Source organism: Pyrgilauda ruficollis, unplaced genomic scaffold, assembly GCF_017590135.1.
Source record: "Pyrgilauda ruficollis isolate IOZ18807 unplaced genomic scaffold, ASM1759013v1 scaffold59, whole genome shotgun sequence".
Taxonomy (NCBI): domain Eukaryota; kingdom Metazoa; phylum Chordata; class Aves; order Passeriformes; family Passeridae; genus Pyrgilauda; species Pyrgilauda ruficollis.
The window spans coordinates 2,983,813-3,008,108 of NW_024527599.1; the positions used below are offsets into that span (position 1 = coordinate 2,983,813).

The window sequence follows — 24,296 nt, forward strand, 5'->3', positions numbered from 1 at the left end:
TCAGGATGGGAATCCAGCCCTCACCTCCTGGCTTTTGATCCAATTGTTAGGTTGAGTGTTTTATTTTGTAACAAAAATTAACAAAATTTTAACAAAAATTAAAAAAAAAATTCATTATCTCAGACCCTCAGATGTGACATTCTGGAAAAGCACATGTGAAAGGGAAAGAGCACATCCAGAACAACAGGGTTTCCTTGGAATGGTAGATGCTAATTAGAAGCTCATTGGGCCAATATGAATTAAAAATCACATGGAACAACCTTGTACTCCCCTACTTCAAATTTTGATAATAAAATAATGTTTTTCATACAGAGTGTCATGACAATACTTAAGGAGAACAGCCCAGCCTCACTGCAGGAAGCATTTGAAAGTTCGGTGACATCTGAAAGTCTCCCCGAACTCCCCTGAAAGACACTGTGCTGACTTCTACAGTTTTTTTCTTAACGGCTTTTTAAATCGACCCTTTTATACAGAATTGATGTTTATAAGTAGCTTTTCTCCTGTTTAATACTTCAAAACTCCAGGATACCCAAAAGCTCTCAGAGCCTTTTGCTGGAAGCAGCAGCTTTGGAGCAGCTCCACGGCTCCCCAGACCCCAATAATGTCATTACATGCAACTCTAGAGCTTCCACAAGCACATAACCAGATGAACAATAAAAAGTAAGCAAAAAATCCCATTAGGAATTAATTAACTGATGTTCAATTACATCCATTCCTGCTCTGCCAGAGTCACTAACAAAATCAGCACGCCTGCAAAACGTGGAAAGGTTAAAAGAACAGATTAAGCATCCAGAAAACCACCAGAGCATTTCTCTCGACACTTATTATAGCTTATAATCATCTCTTTTGGTTTTATAAAGTTTAATGCATAACACACTCTAGTCTTATATTTATGCTATGTTTACTAATGCAGCCTTTGAGCATCTACATTTTAAAAATAAATTCCTGCCTGGTTAAATACATGTTATATTTGAAAGGGATTAGTTCTTCACTTGTAGGATATGCTGAAATTCATACCAGAAACTCTCTTTAAAAATAAAGCTGTACCAGATGAACAACTCAAACACATTAAGGAGAGGATTTTCAGCTGTCTTTGAAGAACTTTTTCAATGTCTTATTAAACTGACAAATCCACAACATTTGGTGCTGGTTTGGTTTTTAATATAGACAGTTCTATATAGGAAACACCCTCCTAGAATATGTAAACAAGAATAGAAGAGAAAGGAGGGGAGCTGGGATTGGCAGGAAATATTATGTATTTATTTCTAAGTAACTACCACAATAAACACTGAAAAGCTTTGAATGAGAAATAAAGAGACTTCCCTGCAGGATGGTTTTCAGATCATTTATTACCAATAAAGTAAAAGACAAATTGAAAATCAGAAGGAGGGGGTGGGAAACATCACAGACACCAGAACACTTGCACAGAGCTAATCAGAGCTTTGCAAATGTTGGAACATAAATAATTTAAAAGGTATCTCTACCAATTAAAATATTCTTAAGAGGTACACATTAAGTTTGCTTGCTTTATAAAAATCAGGTGCTTTATCCTAAAACCGGAGCGTGAGGGGCATTTTGTGGGTTATTTCGCTTCTAACTAGGAACAGCTAACGGCTACAACTTAAAACAACCTCCTCTTAGATGTGTTCCAAGCGGATTCCTTGGGAGAGCATTTGTGGGAGCAATCCAGGGTCCGTGTTCTCCCAGAACCCTGTGACCAGCAGCAGGAGCGAGGGATGGAGCAACCCGGTCCCGCCGAGCAGAGTGTGAAACCCCACGGGCTGTGGGGTGAGCTGGGCCTTCTGTTACACCACAAGGACATCCTGGGGCACAGCTAGGGCAGAATTGCATCATCTGTTTGAGACACATCTCCCCAGTCTTGCAGCCTGAGACCAAAGGGTTTAAGGGTGACGCCGCGCTGCTCTGAACTCCGGAGCGCTGCCTGCCCGGCCGTGTCCTCTCTCATCCTGGGATTGTTTTAGGAGCTGCCTCTCTGAGGCAAGTACCAAAGGTGAAGGATGTTCTTTTCTGAGCTAATAAATAAGTAAAAAAACCCCAACAGCAACAATAAAAAAACCCCCAAACCATACAAATTCAAGGTTTCCTTCCTGCTGCACTCTTCATCTCCCAACTCCTTTCAGTTCCCTGGGATACACTTCCACTCCATCCATCACACTTGCACAAACACACGTTAAGCACAGCTCAAGAACAGCCTCCCGAGGCTGCCACTGACAAAAATCACCCCTGGGGCTGTGCACTGCCAAGTCCTCTTGAAAAGCTGCTCCAGGACTGGTGTTGCACACCCACACCTCGGGGGAGTTTTGGAATACGTGGAGAAGCCGTGTCCAGCTAAGACAGGTCTATCAGGTGTTTCTGAGAGATTACACCACACAAAAAAAAAGCACAACCCACGCTCTCCAAAGCAGATGCTCTCCACACTACGCTCTGTCAACACAGGAAAAAAAAAAATCTGGGAAAACAAGGAAACCTCTCTGTCTTATTTTCATCAAGGCACACGATAAACGAACGCACGCAACATCCAGAAGTATCTGAAGCTATTCCCTTTGGTCCCCAAACTTATCACACACTCAGCAGAGGTTTTTCAGCAGCCTGCAGACAGGCAGAGGCTGCCCCATCCCAGTGACATCCCCGATCCCCAGGACATGGATTTGTGCCATGACAAGCTCAGCGGAGAAGCAGAGCTACAGCTGTGGATTTTGTTATCCTACAAACCCGCCTGTCCCTTGCTACTTTTACCTCCTCCCAACCCCACCACAACAGTGTCTCACACCCAATCCAGCACCTCCTTGGCCATTCTGGGTCTCTCTGTCCAGCACTTTATCTGAATCTTGCTTTGGTTTACAGCTCCCTTAGAGCACACAGCCTGCGTGGGCAAAAACAAGGCACTTGTGGTTTTCTACCTCCACATCACCAAGATCCAGCAACACAGGGATGATTTCTGGCCTGGTATTCTCTGTTACAAGCCCTGCTGCAGGCACAGAAACACTTGTGTGTCACACAGAACACGGGTTCCTCACCACCCTAAGAACTGGAATCACACAATCCTGTCTCTGCTGCCTGGAGCTGCAGGAGCAGTTCATCTCCCGCTCTGCTCAGAACCCCTCTTCTTCCCAATTCACACCTTCACACGAAATGTGAATGCCACATGTTATCATTTTTTTATGTGTTAAACGCAGAATTCTGGGGTTTTCTCTGTTAGCCTTTTCCAGCAACTTCCAGGGGATGTTTCTTCTGGAGAAAACACGATCTAAACTGAAATGGCTGACAGCAATGTGTGTAACTACACGACCTGGTGGATCCTCTGCAAGAGAGCGAACCGCCCTCACTTTTTACACATCACCACGAGGCACCAAATGGATCTCCACCTGCCAGCCACTACCCCACACTCCTCCTTACCTGCCAACTTTTCCTCTGGGAAATCACTTCCCGTTATTTTCACCTGATTACAGCGGGGAAGGGGGAGGGAACCGGCGGCTTTTGGGAGGCGAAGAGCCAAGCCCCTCGCTAAGTTACACTCCCACAGAAAACCACACTGGGGCCGTCGTGACGCTTGAAAAGCAGGAGTTAAAGAGCTGAGAGAGAGGGTCTGTACCTGCTTTTAGCAAGTGGAGTTAGCACAGTACGTGAGGGATGGATGGATCGCGAGGGGCGGCCGCGGTCAGCAGCCGTCCAGGCCGCACTCGGCGCCGAGGCACTCCGAGGTCTCCAGCTCCACGCTGGAGAGGAACCTGCGCGTGGCCTTGCGGCAGTTGTAGTCCAGCGTGGTGGTGTAGACAGTCTTGGCGTGCTTGGGGTAGATGATGGTGGTGCTGGTGAAGCGCCGGGGCCTGTGGCGCGGCTCGAAGCGCACCTCGGCCTTGTAGCTGCGCCACGAGCAGTTGGGCACGCAGACGATGGTCTGGCTGCACGAGGCCACGCTCAGCCCCACGGGCAGGTACACGTCGGCGATGAAGTGCTTCTCCGAGTCGTACCTCACCGAGGAGGTGTACCTGCAACAGAAAAGCGTGTTTTTTTGTTTCTTTTTTTGTTTCTGATTCCGGAATAATCGGGCGGAATCACCGGGTTGGAAGAGACCTTCAAGATCATCGAGTTCAACCTAGCCCTAACAGCTCAACTAAACCAAGTGCCACATCCAGTCTTGTTTTAAACACGTCCAGGGATCGTGACTTCACCACCTCCCCAGGCAGACCATTCCAGTATTTTATCACCCTTTCTGTAAAAAGCTTTTTCCTAATATCCAACTTATATTTGAGACTATATCCTCTCGTTCCGTCAGCTGCTGCGTGGAGAAAGAGCCCAACCCCACCTGAGCACAGCCACCTTTCAGGAGCTGTAGAGAGTGATAAGGTCACCCCTGAGTCTCCTTTTCTCCAGGCTGAACACCCCCAGCTCCCTCAGTCATTCCTCACAGGGTTTGTGTTCCAAGCCCCTCACCAGCCTCGTTGCCTCCTCTGGACACTCAAGCATCTCAACAACTTTCCCAAACTGAGGGGCCCAAAGACTGATTACAGGGAGGAAGAAGTAATTCTAACATAATGCAGAGTTTTAACAACAGCAATGCAATTGTAGCTGGTAGCTAGGAGAGCATTTCTGTTGGAGACAAGCTCCAGTCACAGCAACACAACCCTTAAACATTGTTGACCTCATCCATAGAAATAACTCTGTGTAGTCTCAGGCCAGTGATTCTTTACTTTTACAATTAAAGGACAAGGTTTCATATTTGCACAAATGTGTTCTGGCATCAGCATGCCTGATGTCCTGCAAAGCATGGGACATCTGAGGTGGAGGAAGCAGGGCTGCAGGGGATTTGTGAGCTCTGCTCGTGGGTTTGTGGGGAAGAGGAGCTGCTGAGGGATGGCTCCTCATCCCACCTCACACAGAACCATCTGCTGGTGTCTTACACATTTACAGGATGAGAAAAGAGCCTTATGTTAGCAGCATTCCCAGGATTATCACCGCCCAGCCCAGCTGCCAGCACTACCAACACTTCCTCTCGGCCCTGAGCTCTGAACACACAAACCTCCTCTGAGTTCTGCAACTCCCAAACCCAGAGGCCTTGATCCACATTCAGGCTTGGCACACAAACATCCCAGCTCCTCTGAGCAGGGAAGCACACGTTATCTCCTCAGCTTTTCTCTGCCAGGAATCACAGGGGAGTGCTCTGCTATCACCCCTGGCATGGGGCACTCTCTGAAGGCAAACTCCTGGAGATTCAGCTGGCAGGAAAACACTCCAGTTTGCACACCCAAATCCTCTGTGCCTGGGTTGAAAAAGAAAGTTTTCATCTCCTTCACACTGCAACAACTCTGTTGGCTTTTCCACTAGCCAAGGAGTTAACTGCTTCTAATTCCAGCCACAGCACAGGCTCCTTCCCCACACCAGGACATAATTCTCCCTACCCTCCCCTGCATTAGGCTTCCATTTGATTTTATCAGCCTCCCTCTAATTGCACAGTCATCAACCAGAAGCCTTCTTTTCTCATTACTGCAAATCATGGTGTTCAAAGGAATAATTCACAGGCTGTGAAGTGATGCAGTGCATTAAAAAAAAAAAAGAATTATGCACTCCTCCATTTCTTTTAGTTCACACAACCAGCCACAGCTGTTAAGATAGAAAGTGCTTATTAAAAAAACAGGAGGTTGAAAGAGCAAAATTTCTTTCCCTTAATGAAACAGTCCTAGAAAGATCTTTGAAGCTCTTCCCTCATGATTACCTCCTGGTTAATCAGCTGAAGGGCAACATTTTGGAGCAGTGCAAGGAAGAAAAAGCAGGAGAGTAAAATATAAGAAAGTCTTCCTGGAAAAATAACCAACAAAACAACCATATGGGTGGGATTAAAAGAAGCTGAACACTCCTTTAGCCTGTACAAATGTCCAGGTCCAGGAATGTACAGCTGCAGTGAACAATGGCTCTGCAAATAAATTAACTTGACTCACAGGCACTGATAAGGCCTAACTGCTCCTTTACAGGCTAACTCCTCTAACTCCTTCCAAAGGAGACGACTGTAACACAATATTTACCTTATTTCCTTGGGTGGTAAAGGGTCAAACTCAACTCCTTCACCAAAGGATAAAGGACACAGTCTTGGAGGGCAGCTGGAGAGAATGGGGCTGGGGGAGAACACGGAACTCTGCAAAAGAAATGCAAAATGTTTTATGTTACCACACTGTTGTACCTTTTATGTTACAATGCAGTACATTCTCAGGAAAACAGATTTATTTATCCCTTGCTATGGAGCTGCTGAGGTTGACATTTACATGCAGGAGGATCTGCTAGACCAAGATGTGCTACAGGTGCATCCTTCAGGCCTGACTTCACACTGGTCTAAAGCATCCTAGAGGTGGCCAGGAGCATTTTTGGAAGACAAGGTGGTAACTTCAGGAGCTTAATTCAAAGGAGCCACTCTGGGAAATGAGAGAGGAATGCAACCCCTCTGTGCAGTGTAGTCCATTCCCTGTATGAACCCACGCTCAAGTTATAATCAACATTTTAGGGGTGTCTGAGAGCTCTCTCCCTGCTGAATTCACCCCATACCCCCACGGACAGACCACAGAGGAAATTACCAACTCCCCGCTCCACAGCTACGCCCTGGCTCCTGTCTGAAGGCATTAAACCCGACCTAATTCACACACCAAGCGCTGGGAAGGATTAACTCATTCCCGCCGAGCGGTGGGTGATTCACTGCCTGTCCCTGTGCTCCTCTCCCGACACCCAGCACCAGGAGCTGACACCGAATCCCAGAGCCCGAGGAAACCAAAGCAGCCCTGCAGGGATGGAACCCAACCCGTGTGTGTTTCTGAAGCCACCTCTGCACGTGTGTTTACTATCGAGGGGCTGGGGGGCTGTGAGCATCTTTCCCTCCGATGGCCTTTTCCAATTTCACAGCAGCACCCCTGCAGATAAAAGGATTTTCCCTCTAAACCTGCAGTTTCCAAAGTATTTGCAACCAGCAGCTCAACATCCAAAAACTATCTGGTGAAAAACCAAATTAACTGAAACCACAGTTTATGCACGATAAATGCTCCGGGTCACTCCGGAGCAACGGGAGGTCACTTTCCACGGGGATTTCCAAAGACGTGCCGCGATGCCATCCCAGCCCCGAGCCGGGCGGGGAGGGAGCGGAGCTTCCCTTGCAGCCAGAGCTTTGTGAAAAGCCCCGTTCCACCGGGACCCTTCCCTCCCGGCGCTGACACGACAGCGGCCGGAGGGCTCGGTTACAACGGAGAGAAACGGCGGGCGGCTCTTCCAGCCCATCCCACGCCGGCCAGACGCGGGTTCCACCCTCGGCTCCCCGCGGGATGCGCGGGGTCCCGGGCGGAGCGGCGCGCTCCGCGGGCAGCGCTCCGCCGGGACCCGCACCTGCCGCGGGGGCAGCGGGGCTGCCGGTGCCGCGGTCCCGGAGGCTCCGGAGGTGCCGGCAGCGCAGGGAAGGGCCGGTACTCACCGCGGCGGAGGGCGCGGGCGGCTCGGGCTCCGGGAGCCCGTTGGCGGCGGCGCGGTCGGGGCTGCCCGAGGAGAGCAGCCAGGGCGGCGGGGCCGGGCCGGGGCTGGGGGGCAGCCCGGAGTCGGGGCTGTCGAGCCCGGAGTCGCCCCGTTTCCTCATGTCCGGGAGGTCGGGCACCTCCCGCAGGCTGAGCCGCCCCACCATGGCCGAGCCGCCGCTGCCTGCCCCGGCCCGGCCCCTGCCCCTGCCCGCGCTGCGCTCCCCCTGTGTCCCCGTATCCCACCGGTGCCCCTGTGTCCCACCCCTGTCCCAGTGTTCCATAGCCCCACCCGTGTCCCCGTATCCCACTGGTGTTCCCGTGTCCCACCCCTGTCCCTGTGTCCCACCGGTGCCCCTGTGTCCCATCCGTGTCCCACCGGTGTCCCCGTATCCCACCGGTGTTCCCGTGCCCCACCCCTGTCCCTGTATCCCACCCGTGTCCCACCGGTGCCCCGTGTCCCACCAATGTCCCCGTGTCCCACCAATGTCCCTGTGTCCCATCCGTGTCCCCGTGTCCCACCCGTGTCTCCGTCCCACTGCTGTCCCCGTCCCCCGGGCTGTCCCCATCCTGTCGGTGCTCGCGGTTTTCCCGCTGTCCCTGCCCTCCCGGTGACCCCATTCCAGCACCCCCGTCCTGCCCCCTGGCTCGGAATTTGCCATCGGGAGGCGGCGGAGTCACGGTCCTTGGGTAAAGACAGAGCGGACTCAGCGCTCTGGTGTGCTTGACAAGGTGGGGATGGGTCCCAGGTTGGGCTCGATGATCTCAGAGCTCTCTTCCAACCTAAATGATTCTGGGATTCTGTGGAACCATGCCCGATGAGCTGCCCTCCAGGCATCCCGCTCCAACCCACAGCGCGCCATCCCGCGGGTTTTGGGGAGCACCGAAAGAGCTGCCAGATCCTCGTGGGCTGCCCCCATTTCCAGTGGTGCTTTCCCCAGCAGCAGGGATTTTGGCAGCCGGGTTAAGCCCCCCAAGTTCTCCCTCCAGGCTGCTCTTTCTCCCTCCCCACTCCGAGCATTCAGGCTGGGGCAGCAGCACTGCCGCCCCTAATTGCATTTTTCAGGCAAAGCTGCTGAAGTCGAAACAAGAGAACAGAAGGAAACGGTCTTTCTAGCACTACAGGAGACCCAGGGAACCTTTTTTGGAAAATCCTAATGAAATAATTGCGCCATGTCATCAGATTTGGTGGGGGAATACTCTCGTGGAGGGAAAGCAACTCTGCAGCCGGCCAAAGTCAACACTCCCCTGCACAGAAAGCAGCAGTCTGGGCTGATGGGCCCAGCACAAGTGAACCCAAACCTAAAAAAATTCCTTCCCTGCCCCAAAATTAAAAGCAGAGCAGAACTTTCAGCCGTAGGCGTCTGTGGTTTGCAGCTATGCGGTGCTGGGAACTCCGGAGACTTCCTCAAGGAATTTACATTCCTTTGAAGAAATACTATGAGGCTGTTTGTCTTTGCTGAAAAATGCAGATGGAAAGAAAAGGAACATTAAGAATTTTGACTGAAATCTTTGGGGTCTGAGCAAATGTGCTGGACAGGTGTTTTCTTCCTTTTAATTTAAGTATATCCCCCCTCCAAAAAAAAGAGATGCTGGTCTCTGCAAGCAATAGGAAAACTGATCACTCCTCACTCCAAAATCTCCCATAAAAGCCCTTTATGAAATCAGATGCCTTGGAAGGCACTGGAGCAGTTTCCAGATGAACACAATCATCATTTCAGAGCTGCTGTGCAGCTCCTGGGTGAAATCCACGCTGCCAACAACCCACTAAGTGCAATTGAGGAGGGGGGAGCTCGGGGCACATCCCAGCAGTCACCTCTGAGAGCTGTGGGTGCTCCCATAGCCCCTCCCATGGGGATCAGGGTCCAGGAGAGAGGGAATCTCAGTGCCTGGGATAAGCAGAGCTCCTGGAAATCTTTCTGCTTATTTACCAGCAAGAAAACCCTCCCATTCTGGCATGGCTTGACACGCAGGGTGATTTTTTGTGCCCTTCCAGGTTCTCATTTCTGAGCTTTGCAGCCCACCCGAGGGTGCCCTGCAGCACCAACATCCAGACCTGCCAATCTGCCTGCTAGGATGGAAAGGAAGAGTTTAAGCAGAATTTTAACTGCTCAATAACTCAAACACTGTTGAGTCACTGTGTACAGGGGCTCTGCCTTTTCAGGACGTGTACTCTGCCCTCTCGGAAAGTCTGACTGGTTTTAAGTCTCAAACTGTACCAACCTGTGCCATCCCTGATGGCATTGGAAATCTTTTCCCCTGCCTGTTTGTCCACATTATTTGCACTTTAACTGCCCACACAGGCAGGATGGGGCAGACACAAGTCTCTTATCAAGATCCTCCTTCCATAAAGGACTTTCCACCAGGCCGGGCGTGCTCGGCTTAATCAGCAACCGAACCACAGGCGACGCCACACAACAGCCCCACTGCTGGGAGAGGCCACCAAAACGACCCTGTGGTATCTGAAAACGATGGAAAAGTTATTTCCAAAGGATGGGAAGTGCCAGGCTGTGTCACAGAGGAGCTGTGCTCACCCAGCACTGGGATTGAGGGCAGGGACGAGCACTGACAGCACATGGCTGAAGCTGCCGAGGTTTCATCAGCTTTTACAGCCCTGCTGCCACCGCCCTCGTGGAGCCAAGCAGAGGCTCGTGGAGGCTTGGACATCGTCACTTGGATGCTCAGAGTCCTGGCTGTAAATGTGGGGGAAGAAAGGAACACCCAGCGCCCGGCGCTGGCTGCTCCTGCCCAAGGGCGGAGGGGGCAGGAGCGCCAGGAGAAAAGCAAATGAGTCATTAATTCTCTGAGTGAAAGGAGCTGCTCCAGCGTCATGCAGAGTGTGGAAAAAGGCACTACCCCTTAATTAATTCCAAAGGAAAAATTAGGATCTCTCCGAAATTGCTCCCGCAGTGGCAGACAGCAGAAATGATGTGATTATTTAGGGGCACAAGGTCGGGAGCGTTGAGCCACCCACGCGGTGCAGGAGCTGCTGTGAGTGTGGATGCTGCCAGAGAAGGTGGAAAAGGCAGAGAGGAGCTGCAGGAGCAGATGGACAGCAGGGAGTGCTGGGTCCAGCACAGTTTGGGTGAGGTCCATCCCAGCCACTGGGATTTGCAGCCGTACAGAAACACCCAGCAGTGAGCATCAGTAACCATTTAATTCACGTTAGTGTCACACCCCACGTACAGCCAGAATTACACCCCGGCCTGAAACCATAAAAAGTGGCATTTTGTACAGAAAACACATAATCATCCTTTATTCCCCAAAGCTGTAAACTCCAAAGAGCTAATGCACAAATAGAGACTTGCCAAATCTAATAAACACCCAAGAGCCAGGGGCACAAAACTCTTACACCAGAAGTAGGAAACTGTGGATTTGCTCTCTGAAAGTGGAACTCCAAACACTCAGCCCTGCAGCAGTCTTCAAAGGCTGGAACTAAAAATTCATTTCTCCTTTTATTTCCTCTTATCTACAGAATGAAATGCAGAGAATGAAATGGGGGAAGCCTCTGGGTAAGACACACAATGATAACTTCAACATCGTCTTCAGCTATTCATAATTTAGTGTGAGACTTAGCCTTAGACAAAGCAAAGAAAAATTCATCTAAAATAAATTATTCATCCCCTCATGGGAATAATGAATCTCTGCACACCCCTGTTCCCTCCTCTCCAGCTCTGCAGTGTGAGCCATCCTGCACATGCACCTTGAGATAATCTGTCCTTGGGGAATGGCTGCTCAGAATCCCAATGTGCTTCCAACCATCCCTTCTTCTGTCACCTAACAGGCAATCAGGAGAGGAAGCAAATGAGGCAACAGCAGATTTGTAAAACTGGAGTGATGAGAAACTGCTGTCCCTCCCTACAGGTGTTGTTATTGCTGCTCTTCACTCCCCATCTCGGTGCAGCTCTGGATGGAGCTCATGTTCCTGGAGCCTGATCTCCCCTCCCTGATGTGCAGCAGTGATTTTTACAATCCCTGTGAGTACAGCCCCTAAATAAATACAGTCCTAAGGCCCAAACTTGCCCTGGTGGGGAGCACAACCCCCCCAGGAAGGCATCTGACAGCCTGGTTGTTCCTCACCTGCCACACTGGTACAGCACTTCCCTTTCCTGCACATGCAAGTGAAGCTTGAGTTAAATAACACAGGCACGACTGGTTGACCTGCCCTACTCCCATGTGGGATGCACTCATGGTTGGGCATATGCCTTCAAGGTCTCCCAGAAAGGGTCCAGAGGAGTTTGGGAAGAAATCCAGCAGTGCTAATAAAGAGGTGAGGCCTCCGTGCATGGAGACTCCTTGGGGAAGCATCTACTGATCCCAACCCTGCTCCACGCTGGCTCTGTGCCTGGGAGCCAGGAGCTGGGCCATGGGAAGAGGGGCCTGGGTTATCCAAAATATTTCACTGCTGGTTCTCCTCCCCTCTGCACTGCTGCAAGCTGAGGCTCAGAGGAGCAGGAGTAGGAGGAGGGCCTTGAAGCCTGAGGCTGCTGAAAGCCTCCCATGCCACCAAGTGGCCCTGGCTCCCTGACAGAGCCAACATTTCCAGCATCTCTCCTTGTAGGGCAGCAGAGGTGCCAAGGTGGCACATCCCTGCTCAGGACACTTCAGCTGGAGAGGGAGAGATCTCCCAGGAAGGATGGGAACTCCCACTGGGGACAGAGGGTGAGCCCAGCACACACCAGGGAAGTACCAAGCAGCTGGAGAGGGCTCCACAGCTGCCAGGAGCTTTGCTAGGGTGCAGAAGGCATTAATTCAGCCCTTTCCTCCTGTTCTGAAAAGGATTTGCCTTGCTGTTTCATGGTGCTTTGTGCATGCCTGTCTGGGAGCAGGGGAGAAGTCTGCCTTGGGGTTCCCTCCTGGGCATCTCACTGATCCAGCGGAGCTGCAGGTGCCTGGACCTCAGCTGTTAAAGGGTCAGGGGTTTGGTGGTGGTGATGGGGTTGGTTCCCCCCAACCCCACAATAAATAATGAATTAGAGGAACAGCTCTGCAGCAGGGAGTGAGCAGTAACACAGAACTGAGGCAAAACCCTCAGTGCTGCAGCAGGAGCTCAGCCAGGGTAAAAGCTGCGACACCAAGTGCATCACAGCCAGGCAGACTGTGAATCCACTTGAATTGTTTCTGTAGCTGCTGGCTTCCAGGTGCCTCTATTTTCTCTGTCACATGGTCCTGGCAATGTCCTGGGTTTCACTCCTGCTAAGCTAAGGGCAAACACCTTGGTCAGATTCTTCCTTGGTCTGGTCGCAGCGTGCGACGGCCGAGAGGTCGCAGGGACAGGGAGGGACAGCACAGGGCTGTTCCAGCAGCACGCTGCAAACACAACCTGCCGAGCTCTGCTCCCCGTCCCTGCCACCAGCCCCGAGGCACAGAGCTCCCCCGTGCTCCCTCAGAGTCTCTTCTTGATGAGTTTCTCCAGTTTGCGGATGCGGGAGGATTCCTGCTCGGGCGTGGGAGCGCTCAGCGAGAGGGAGCCGGAGCCGTCGCCGCCGGGGGGAGGAGCGGGGAGGCGCAGGCGGAAAAGATCCAACATGCTGCTCTGCTCGCTCCTCTTCAGGCCCTGAGGGAGCGAAGGACAGCAGTCACTGACCTGGGAGCAGCTGCAGCAGAGCCCATTTCAAACCTGCACCTCCTGCTCAGCCACCACCAAGACCTCTGGACGACCCCGAGCTCAGCCCCAGGAGCAGAGCAGGTATCAAAATGTGAAATGAACTCGGAACTTTTTTCTTCAGCAGCAATTCTGCTTTCAAAGTAAAGACACACTTGGCTTACAGTGCTTCTGCCACCCCCAATCCCCTCAGAATTCACACCGGAATAAAGTCCCCAGCAATCCCAAAGCAGCACTAGAGGATGAGCAGAAGCCCTGGACAGGTTCTAACCTTCATGTCGAGGATCTTCTGGAATGTGTCAGTGCTGCAGTCAGCCAGAAGCTTGATGTAATTGTCCACAAACACAACTGGAGGCTCGTGTGGAGCCATCACCACCTGCCAAGACAAGGAAAAAGAGATCAGACAAATAATAGGAATTAAAGGCAGTGCTCAGTCAACTCTGGCACAGGAGTGACAGCAGGGCTGGCTCCTAAAATAAAATGCTTAAGGAACAAGAAAGAGGCTGGCTATGGGAGAGGTAAAGGTGAGTGAAGAGAAGCAGAGTAAGGAGCAGGGAGGAAGCTGGGTCTCTCTCAGCACAGCAGTGGTGCTCATGGGCTCTGCATCATGTTTCAAAGGGCAGCAGGACTTTGTCTGTGGCCTGTGGGCTGGCAGGCACTGGGGTATTGTTAAAGCTCAAGATTTTACCATGTTGCAGGGGAAGACAAGCTGGAGAGCTGCTCAGGGGACAGTGCTGGCAGTGGTGGTGACACTCACAAAGTCCCAGGAGATCAGGCAGCCTGGACACAGTCCAGACCCTCAGTCTGGCTGTGTGTCCCTCCTGCCTGGAGGCAGGACACACAGTGTGTCACAAGGGAATGTGACAACACTCTGTGGTCACTCCCTCGGTCCCCAGGACAGCGAGGGCCAGAGCTCTCTGCTCTGCAGCTCTCCTGACATGGCACCAGTGGGTGAGCAGTGCCACACACAGCCACTCTGTCCCTGGGGTGCAGCTCCTCTTGGACACCCCTCTGGAGAGACTGGGATGAAGGATGGGAACCCCCCACCAACATCTGCCCAGGAGCAATCACAAAAAATAGGAAAAAAATCAGAATAGCATCAAAGCTGGTAAGATGATCCCTCACTGATGTGCTTTTCTTACATTAGCAGCAAGCTCCACAGAGAACACATATTTTGATAATGCTGGGCAGCCAAACCATCTTTCTGGGGAAGAGTGTGTGTGTGTGTCTGAGTGTGTGTAAATGGGCAGAAACAGCACCAGACCAGACCCTTCCCTGTCTCCAAAACATTTCCATATGTTTGCACTGACCCAGCTCACCCCACACTGTATTCTGTCACCAAGACATTTCTTTCTTTCCCTGCACTTCAGACCACTGAAACATCATAGCCATGTATACACTTATAAATCCTTAATTTACAGCCCTTGTAAAAATCTTCTGCCAAGATGAAAAGCTGGAGCTTCATACAGCGTGGCCAGAGGAGAAGGGGAAGAGCTCTGCAGGATGTGCATGGCCCAGTGCCCTCCTCCCCACTCCCATCTGTGCTTCGTGGGGCTCAGCTCCACAGACTTGTTTGTGCTGCCCATGGGCCCTAAGTTTGTCTTCCTGAATTACCTGCCCCAGAAGAAGCCTGGGAACACACACTGGAGCTCCCAGCGCTGCCAGCCCGTGGCTGTTTGATTTGCAGCTCTGCTGACACAGAGCCCTCACAGGGCCAGCACGGGCTGTGTGACACAGCAGTGGCACTGCTGCTGCACAGCCTGGGGACCTGCAGCACTCCATGTGCTGCTTTCCTCTCCAGTGTGATGCTAAGGGTTAGACAAATTAACTCCATTACTCTTCTGATTCACACACAAGCTCCAAGGAAAGACCTGTTCTGTACACAACAGGCACCAATCTTCCCTGCTCCCGTTAGCACAAACCAGGACATTTTTATTCAGGTCATTTCTAGGAAAATTTAAACTACAATTCACTAACACCTCAGTCACCTCAGTCCAAAAGCATGGAGCTGGAGAGCCAATGTCTGAATCCAGAGCACAAACTCAGCTGTGACATTGCTCTGGGCATGGGAGCAGAGCCACACTGAGCAGCAGGTCAGGAGGGACAGCTCAGGCTCCTCACCCCCCTGCCTTGGCTGTGCTTTACAGGAGGCTCTGGCTGGCAGCTGCCTGTCCTGCCTGACCCCAGGTCCCATTAATTCCCTCCCAGGAATGCCTTCCCAGCACTGCTGGAGAGCAGGGGACAATCCCATCATCCAGGAGGGCACAGCTCCCACGGCTCCTCCTGGGATCAAACCTGACTTCTCCCTCCAGCAGCAACTGGGAAGGGCAGATTGCTTTGCTTGTTGCTTTTTATGAAGACAACACACTGCTTTTGGGTCATTTTCCAGGCACCAGGTCTGGAAAATGAAAAAGGGCTCTGGTGAATACAGTAACCCAGACATGTTTGCACTGGCTGTTACACTAGACAGTAAACAGGTGACTCAAGCACAGCTTGGCTCCCCTGAGTGAGGAGTCTGCACAAAGGCCTGGAGTAACCTGAACCCCGGGCTTTGCCCCACAGCAGACCCTCATGGATGCAAACTCTGATTTCCACAAGCTCCTGAGGGAACCTGGTGCCCCAACTCTCCAAACTTGAGTCTTTGGTTGCCTTGAAAAGTGAGCGTGAAAAACTCCAAAATGGTATTAGAAGAGAGTGGGGGCAAACCCAAGGGGAGTGAGCCAGGTCTGTAGAGCAGCTGGCAGAGCCCCCAGGCAGGCTCACAAACTCATGTGCAATTGCAGATTGCAGCATTCAAAGGAAGGGCCCCCTGGAATTCGCTCGCTGATTCCCAGGCCAGCAGTCTGGCTGGCAGGCTATCAAAAGGCTTCAGTTACCTTCAGGATCATTTCAGCCCGAGTCATGCCTTTCACCACTATCTTTGTGTAGCTGGCAGGAGCCTTCCTCACCACTTGGGACCCAATGGAGGGCAGATCCAGGAGAACCATCTTCAGGGAGTGAGTGTCCAGCAGCAGCTGCAAGAGTTAACCACACTCTGTTACTCAGGCTCCTTCTACACCAAGATCCATCAGCTGCTGGAACCCAACATCCTTAAAAGTTTAACACTTCCCACACTGGAAGAATTCCAGTAGTTGGACTGCAGGAACAGGAGGGGCTGAGCCATGCAATGACACTTCCAGGAGATATGATCAGCCATGGTTACATATCAGCATCATGGCTGATTTCAACAGAGCACTGCTCTGCTGACTGGAATTGACTTAAGGCAGCCCAACATCTGGCACATCAGGCACAGATTTCCAGCCCTTCCCCCCACCAGTATGAAGTGAAATAATCTTGATTACCTGGAGCTGCACCATGATTTAGATACCGAGGTTCAATGAACTAACACCAAGCTTCCTCCTGCACCCAGCCACACACAGAGTCAGCTTTTCTGCATTTACTCAACCCCTTGATTGGGGTTTCTTTCCTTAAAATCTGCCACACAATACAGCTACACTGAGAGCTGCTCACAGCCTGGATGTTGTTTGTTACTACCCAGCAAATAAATAAGGAGCAGCCATGAAATTGAGCCCAGACTGACAGCACTGTCTTGTGACAAAATGCTGTGGGTTAGGGCTCCTTAGAGCAAAATTTTCCTGAATACCACACTCCTCTGATTGCACAAAGTATGTCTGAAGAGACAAGACCAGTAAGAACAGAAATCTGAAATCAAACTAGAGGAAGAGCAGCCCGACTTATTTAGACAGCAGTGAGTGTGAAAGCTGCTGGGCTGTCAGCACACCCACAGCATTTCCACAAAGAGAGAACTCGTTCTGGAGGGACACAAAACATTCTGGGCACTGCAGAACCCCCAGCAGTGACCACAACAATGTGAATATTGGCCTCAACACTTGTGGGAATTCAAAGGAACACAAAGGAGTGGCTGTGGAGGAGGAGGAGAGGCTGGCTGGAGTCTGCAGCCCATTCTCTGCAGCACTGTGTCCTTGCTGCTGCTGCCTTTCCGTGGCTCGCATGAGAAGAACTGATGCCATCCATCTCCTCCTGGCAGCCAGGAAACCACAGCACAGATGAGCAGCTCTGTGCACCCCAGGCTGCTGGAGCCCTCAGCTCAGGCTGTCATAGCTGGATTCCTGTGTGTCTACCAGGGATCCCAGAGAGGGAGAGATTCCAGGGCTGGGGAAGTCACATCTTCCCCACATCAGCTCTCTCATGGCTAACAGGAGTTCTGCACACTCTGCAGCCTTCCCCACAGGCACAGCTCCTGCAGGCTCTGTCCCCTCACCCCGTTTTCCATTCCAGGTCCCTGGCATTGCTAACTCACTACCAAAGCTTGCTGGGATGCAGAGCTGTTAAGTCAGAGAGGAAAACACAGAAAGCAAAACCCCACAGGTCTTATTCCCTGTATTGAATACTGAATATCTCCATAAATATATCACCCCAGTACTCATATTCCAACTGTAATTACCAGCAAACATCATGAAAAGCTGTGTGTAGAACCAGAAAGGCCAGGAAAATGTATTCCCCAGCAACATCTGCACCAGGGAGGAGAAAGTGGCATGGAAAGATGCTGGTGGGTGACCAGGCGGGTTCAGAAGATTTTAAGGGAATTGGGGTTCTACTTGCTGCAGAGAGAGATCAGCTACTGAGACCTCTGTAGCCCTAGCCCCAGGGAGGTATGTCCCACTTCTAATGAGATGTATTCACTGGGAATCAGCCTAATAAAAACCTTCCCAGTCTGCTTTAAAGAAGCAAATTTGGACTGTTATTCCCATACAGGAATATTGAAAGCTTTTAACATTAGACACAAGCCCACTGCTGGTTAATCACTTGAGAAGCTTATTTTAAAAAGACTCCCTTTAATCACTCTCAGGTTATTGCTCATCACACAAGACAAACAGGCACTGAGCTTCACTCATTTGCTTTCCATTAAGGATGAGGAAGGTTTTGATGTAAAGCTCCTGTTTCGTTTTGCAGACACTGCTCAGAACCATCTTTGATGCCTAAAACCCAAGCAGCTTTGAAGGCACCCATTTGAAGCTCACAGCAGTCCCATTAAGGATGATTCTGCCTTTTTTTTTTTCTTTTGCTTTATTTTTTTTTTTTATGAGCCCACAGGAGTAATAATCTCTATGTGCAGGGGACAGATGAAATCCTGCCTCTTCCAAATCCCATCCTCACAGAGCAGAAGGGTCCAGCCCATGGCAGGGTGGGAGATGCCTCAATTTCTTGAACCCAAAAGCCATCAAATATGACAGCTCATGCACCTATTATTTCTTCTTACCTGTTCTGCACCCACCATGCTGATAGGTTTGCACTTGAAGAGATGGTTAATGAACTTGGGAATGAAGGAGCTGCAGGAGAGACAGAAAATGATACAATTACATAAGAATATTTGCAGTCAGACAGTCTTCTGTGGTGACAAAGCATGCAGAACCAAACCAGGATGGCTTCCATAAAGACACTCCCAGTGCCAGCTTCCCAAACTGATTCCAGACATGTTAAATATACGAAATAAAAAACTCCCAACCCCTAGGCACAGCTCTGTTGGGGGTTTTTTATTTGCTTTAATCCCTCCTGATCTCAAAGTTCATTGAGAAGCTGCACACACACTCTAGAGGTAAATTGCTATAAACTAAATATGAACTATTGCAGTAAAAGGTCAGCAAACAAACTATTTTATTTATCATAACAACAGCAACACACCAGGATCAGTCTCACTGCTCATGAGTGGATGTATCTTGACTGTATCCAGAACCTACATTTTCCTGCACACAAGTAATTCCATAACATGCATATTACACACTGAACTTGAGGTCCAGCCAAGGCTGGAGGTCTGCTGGGCCCTGGACACTCACACAGAGGCATCCTTCCAGAAAGCTCCTGGCCAACACAATCAAGACAAGAAAAAGTTTTGTGAAAAGGAAAACACCATTACCATATTTTACTGTCATGGGCTTCAGACTCAGAAAAATGACTGCCCAACCAGAGAGAGCTTGGTGAGGAAGAAAGCCCAATATTCACCACTTCAGAGCATCAGCTTTGGTTTCAGCTGATTTTTGCCTTTTGATTGGAGGCTTTGAAGCAGTTTTATTGCAAAAGCACTGGTTGGGCACCTGCAGGATGAGCTCCTGCCTCTGCTCCACCAAGGAGCAGCACCAGGAAAACTCAGGAGCAACAAACTCTGTCAGGACCACACCACTTGAACAAATCTTCCTCTTGCTGCCCTGTTTTAATGTACTCTGCTTCTTTCACATGTTCTCCTTTGGCTGGGTGCCTGCAGGGCTCACATTTCCAGGGCTTGTCCATGCCCTGGTGGCAGCTCTTGGGTTTTAATGGCTCTGTCCTAAGAGAGGATCAGTCAGTCAGGCTGCTGTGCTCTGCACTGAGGCTGTCCATGATGATGATCTAAATTCAGCGTGGTTTCCTCCTTGCATCTGTTAAGCTTTTTGTTTCCTCCCCACAAAGCAAGGAGCACAACAGCATCTTGTTTGTCCTGCCACCTGTTTTCCAAGGCAGGACATTAATTTCTCATCCTTTCTCATGGAAAAGTGACAAAAGTGCAGCTCAGGCACGGAGAGTGCCAAGCTGCTGAGCAAACCCAAAGGAATGGCTCAAGGAGAGCCCTCACAAGCAAAGGTTCTTTCCTTTCCCCTTCCCTCAGACACAGTCACTACCTCTCTCAGTGAATAATTTTATCCTGGAGAGGTGTCAAGGAGAACAATTTCAAGCTACTGTTGAGAACCAGCTACTGGGCTGCCCCGAGCAGCTTTGAATTTGGCCACCGGAGAAACAATCTTGGCAACAAAACAGAAAGAGGAGGAGGAAAAGAAGCCCTGACTCCTCTTGCACAAAAGCATTTCAGTGGAGATTTAACCTATCTGTTTTAAAAGTCCATTTTTCAGATCTATAACTAATTCCCAGAGGGCAATTAGAGAGTGATGAGCACAGCTGGAGCTTAGGTGATCCTAGAAAATGATAAATTTGCAGCAGCTCACTGCTGGCAAAACAGTACAATAAATTAATTGTGCCTTTGATGGTGTAGGTAGATCCAATTGTCCCTCCCTCTGCAAGGTCAGGCATGGAGCTAAAGCTCATGGTGTGTATGAGAAACAGGGTGAGCCTTTCCTGCTGCAGGGTGGCACACTGGCAGCCCAAGAACCCCCTCCCCTGTTGGTTTTAATCTTCTTTTCTGTATAACCACACAATCTCCCATAGACAGCTTTCTGTCTTGCATGAAACAATTCCCAGGCCCCTCTGGATGGCCACCCACCATCAGTGCAGAGGGGTAAAGTGACCTTCCATCCCCACATACCTCTTATTTCACGCTGCCTTATTGGAAACAGCTTCCCAACTCCAGCAGGACAGACAAGACAAACTCTAAGAGCCAAGGGCTGCTCTGGAATTTTTTTTCCCCCCCCTTGGTTTTTTTTTTTTAATTTTTTTGGACTAGCAGAGACCATCAAGAGCACTTGCACTTAACAGAAAAATGCACTGGAACCTCTTGCCTAGGCTGGACTCGATGCCTGGTGCTCTCAGAGTACAGGAGGCAATCCTGATGTGAGTAATATGTGCATGTTCAGGGTTAATGCTCTGCACGAGGCTCTGTGCTCTCAATGCCTTTACTCCCTGCACAATCACAGCTAGATTGGATGCCCAAGTTCATTTACAGCTTCAGCTCTGAAACTGAACACAGCAAACCCTCCCTAGAAGCAGATAAGTGCCCAGTGTAATAACAAAACAGTGCAAGAGAGATGAGGAACCTAAAGCACAGAAACCACAGCATCTGAGAGCCTCCCATCCAACAGGAGTGGCCCTGCCAAAGCCTGTGTTTTTCCCAATCCCCTGCACTGATGATGCATCAAACACAATGCCTTGCTGAGTGAGGCACAGACAGACTTGCAACCACAGTCTGTCGGTCTGTCTGTCTGTCACCCTGAGCTACTGCAGGACACCCCTCAAAGGTTCTGGGGTCGCTGAGTCACTGCAGCCAAGGAGGGTTCTGCTCTATGCCACCCTCCGAGCTGGTGACCAGGCTGAGCTCAGCTCTGAAACCTCCAGGAGCCTCCACATCCCAACCTTCCTCCACCAAACTGTTCTCACTTTTTATCTGGAGCGCCTGGGAGGACACAGCACCCACCACCTTGGCTGCTGCCAACGGAGCAGCCGCTTCCCCGGCGAGGGGGAGAACTGTTTGTTTTTCCTGTCTCTCAGTTCTAATCTCTTCCTCATTGAGGTCAGGTCACAGACTTCCCAAACACATCCCAGCATAGCAGCTTGGCTGCTGTGGGGTTTGATTTCAAAGGATAAGGTGCAGGCAGAGCTGAGCCCCCCACCCTGCCTGCCAGCGCTCGCCGTCCCCGGGGAGCGCCGCTCGCACATCGGTCAAAACAAAGCAAAAATGACAAATTAGGTTAGAGGATTGATGCAATTTCTGATGGCCATTTTTCTTCTCTCCAGTCTTGGCTCAGATCCTGCTGTTTTAAATTTAGTGACTTTAGCTGCCTTCTCCCCTGTGGTCCTGTAACTCAACACTCACGCTTTATACAATCCATTAGAGCTGAGAAGTGGCAGCTCACAAAGACACAGGCATTAACATGTGGAGAAGCACAAGGCCTGTTAAAAGGATTTTCAGCATTGTGGGGCACACAAAAGGCCAGGTATTTACACTGGCCCAGCCAGCATATTCCATAAGAATGCAGAGTTTCAAAAATACAAATATTTGTATGCATTAAAAGGCATTTTAAGGAGATTGGTGCTCCCTTACCACCGAGCTGGTTCTCCTTAGCACCAAGTTGCACAAACCCAGCAAAATCAACCTTCAGGAACCCATTTCACCCTTCTACATCTGATCCATGGCACAGCGAGTTCAGGACTGTGTCTTAATTTTAATGTGCTGCAGTTGTCTTAAAAAAAAAATGTTTTGGAGAGGAGCAGGGGCTTCTGTGCTCATGGATGAGGACACCCAGCTTAGATGGGAACTTCACTCAAATCTGAGAGCTGTTTCATCAGGAGTTTACTTGGTATGTGCCTGGCAATAAAGTTAAAAGGCAGGCAACTAAGCTGAGGTATTAAGAGTGTGCTGTGAACAGCTGAATAAATGGGGGGTTTTATTTATCACATAAAATTCAAGTGTAACCACACAGAAGGTTTTCATACAATAAATTCTCACTGAGACAGCGTTTCAAACGGTGATTATGGGCAACATCATAACATGATTTATCAGGGACTGCTCCTTAAAGCAAACCCATGAGTACCCCAAGACAGAGAGGGGGATGAAACTCTCAGGAGAGCCTCCCTGCTGGGAAAGCTCCCTGGATAGCTGCTGCATCCCACCCTGCTGAGGCAGGAGCTGCAGCTCAAATCTCCAACCCACACAGTCCCTGCCAGGCCACAGAGCTTATTTCAGGCTGATTACCTTATCAGAGATGAATGAAACATTAAGGTATTTCAGAGTGACACATGACACGCACGCCACTGCCCTCAAGTCCACCAGCAGGGTCACATGTGCCACCAAAAGCAGCAGCTACAACTGGCACAGCCCTCCCAAGGGTTTTTCCTGGGGCATTGCCATGTGGAGCTCAGCTGGCCACAGGGAAGAGCTCAAAGTATCTTCCCAAAGAGGTGAATTTTTGTTTCAGACACAGAGGTGAAAGTTTGGGTGTCCACCCTGTGTCCAGCAGCAAGGGGCATTTCTGTCTCATCTGTCACTTCTTTCATGCTGCTCAACTTTAAGTGACTTGCCAGGAAAATACTTTAATACCCCCCCAACTTTTAAATGTGAATTTCCCCTCCTGACTGAGTTATTTTTGCACAGAAAAGCAGCTTTCAGATTGTGAAGGTAAAATATGCTCCTCACACATGCCCTCCTTACAGGGCAATGTTATTTTGAGGCAAATTTCTCAGTATCTGGAAGGCCCATGGAAGAAAAGCAGGTTTTCCCACAGCAAGAGTCATATCTAAAGTCAGATATTCAAAGTCTTTTAAAAATGCCCAACCCAAAACTTCCTGCACTTGGCAAACAACACACAGTGATCACCACACTGTTTTATGGGATGACCTGAATAAAGTGTGCATCTTAGTAACTTACTTTGCAAATTTTATGCAGAACTGAGTGAAATACTTCCTGGTGGAGGCCAGGTTGTCACGGATGATGGGGACATTCTGTTTGATGTGGAGGATCACTGAGGTGACATAAGGACTCTGGTCACCAACGTGTTCCACGTTCTGCCACTGCATCTGCACAAAGGGGAAAAAACAACCCAAAATGACTGTTTAATTCATCAGCATTCAAGCAAGAGGCAAGGGAAACTGTACAAACTTCCTGCCAGGGGATCTCTAAGGAATCATTTAGAGAATGCCTCTGCAATTCACCACCAAGGTCAAGTTCTTCATCATTAAAGTGACTGGGCAAAACCATTCCACAAGAAGACCCAAAGAAAAGCCAGAGCAGCCCTTTTTGCACCAGGGCAGAGACTGTGACCAGTAACCCACACAAATGGGCACCACCAGGATTAAAAGAGTCTTTGGAGCACACCAGGCTGCTTTAATATTTAACAGTTTCCAATTTGCTGGGATGAAAGTGCCCATATAAATCCTGATTACAGGCATTTGAGAAAATATCTGCAAGCTTGCAAAGTCTGGATTCCTGTATGGCAGCCAAGACTTTAATACTGGTGAGACTGATGACAGATAGATGGAAGAGGTAAAAAGTCTTAAAGTCCAAAGTACTCTACACCAGTGTAGCTCACTGAAAACACTGCTGGTGTACAAGCCAGGATGCCCAAGTCCAGCTCCTCCAAATGCATGTTAAAAGGACAAAACAAGAAGAGTTACTCAACCTCCCATTTTGTTTTCATTTATTCTCAGCAGAACTGCAAGAGAACAGCCCCTGTGAGCCAGATGTGTGGCTCTCTTGATTTTCTCTGAGCCTGGTTTGCAGTACACAGGGTACTCCCAATTTAAGTCAGGTGGAAAAAAACCAAAAAAAGAGATTATTGGGTCTGGCCTTGCCTCGTGTATGTACCAGAGTCTCACTGAGGAACACAAGCATCCAGAGAAGCACACTCAGTTCTGCTGCTGCTCAGAACTCTGCAGTGTCCTCCCAATAACTCTGGAGATCTGTTCCTCATGCTGGAGATGAGACAGGAGGAAAACTCATAGGAAATCAGGAGAGGAAACTGGGCACATAT

At 50.0% G+C, this 24,296-nt stretch overlaps 2 protein-coding genes across 3 annotated transcripts in view; both read right to left on the bottom strand.

The window, feature by feature from the left end:
* Window positions 1-1,331: 1,331 nt before the first annotated feature.
* Window positions 1,332-7,722, bottom strand: RFLNB (refilin B). Its single transcript, XM_041482726.1, has 3 exons — window positions 7,466-7,722; window positions 6,042-6,151; window positions 1,332-4,010 (listed from the first exon to the last, which is right to left on the bottom strand). Exons 1-3 carry the CDS (start codon window positions 7,667-7,669, stop codon window positions 3,680-3,682), a joined length of 645 nt encoding a protein of 214 aa, XP_041338660.1. The 5' UTR covers window positions 7,670-7,722; the 3' UTR covers window positions 1,332-3,679.
* Window positions 7,723-10,640: 2,918 nt separating this feature from the next.
* Window positions 10,641-24,296, bottom strand: part of VPS53 (VPS53 subunit of GARP complex) — a 63,166-nt gene continuing 49,510 nt past the window's right edge. For both annotated transcript variants that reach the window (XM_041482675.1, XM_041482674.1), the window contains exons 18-22: window positions 23,195-23,343; window positions 18,389-18,458; window positions 15,984-16,121; window positions 13,379-13,483; window positions 10,641-13,059 (exon numbers count right to left, since the gene is read on the bottom strand). In XM_041482675.1, coding sequence (XP_041338609.1) covers window positions 12,889-13,059; window positions 13,379-13,483; window positions 15,984-16,121; window positions 18,389-18,458; window positions 23,195-23,343 — 633 coding nt within the window. In that variant the 3' untranslated portion in view covers window positions 10,641-12,888. The remainder of the gene's footprint in view (window positions 13,060-13,378; window positions 13,484-15,983; window positions 16,122-18,388; window positions 18,459-23,194; window positions 23,344-24,296) is intronic.

What these genes read in the sequence shown, in the direction of transcription:
- RFLNB (XM_041482726.1), bottom strand. Translation starts at nt 7,669, where the DNA reads ATGGTGGGGCGGCTCAGCCTGCGGGAGGTGCCCGACCTCCCGGACATG. An exon ending in CGCCCGCGCCCTCCGCCGCG is followed by an intron (nt 6,152 to 7,465) that starts GTGAGTACCGGC and finishes TTTCTTTTGCAG; the next exon opens with AGTTCCGTGTTCTCCCCCAG. An exon ending in TTACCACCCAAGGAAATAAG is followed by an intron (nt 4,011 to 6,041) that starts GTAAATATTGTG and finishes TTTCTGTTGCAG; the next exon opens with GTACACCTCCTCGGTGAGGT.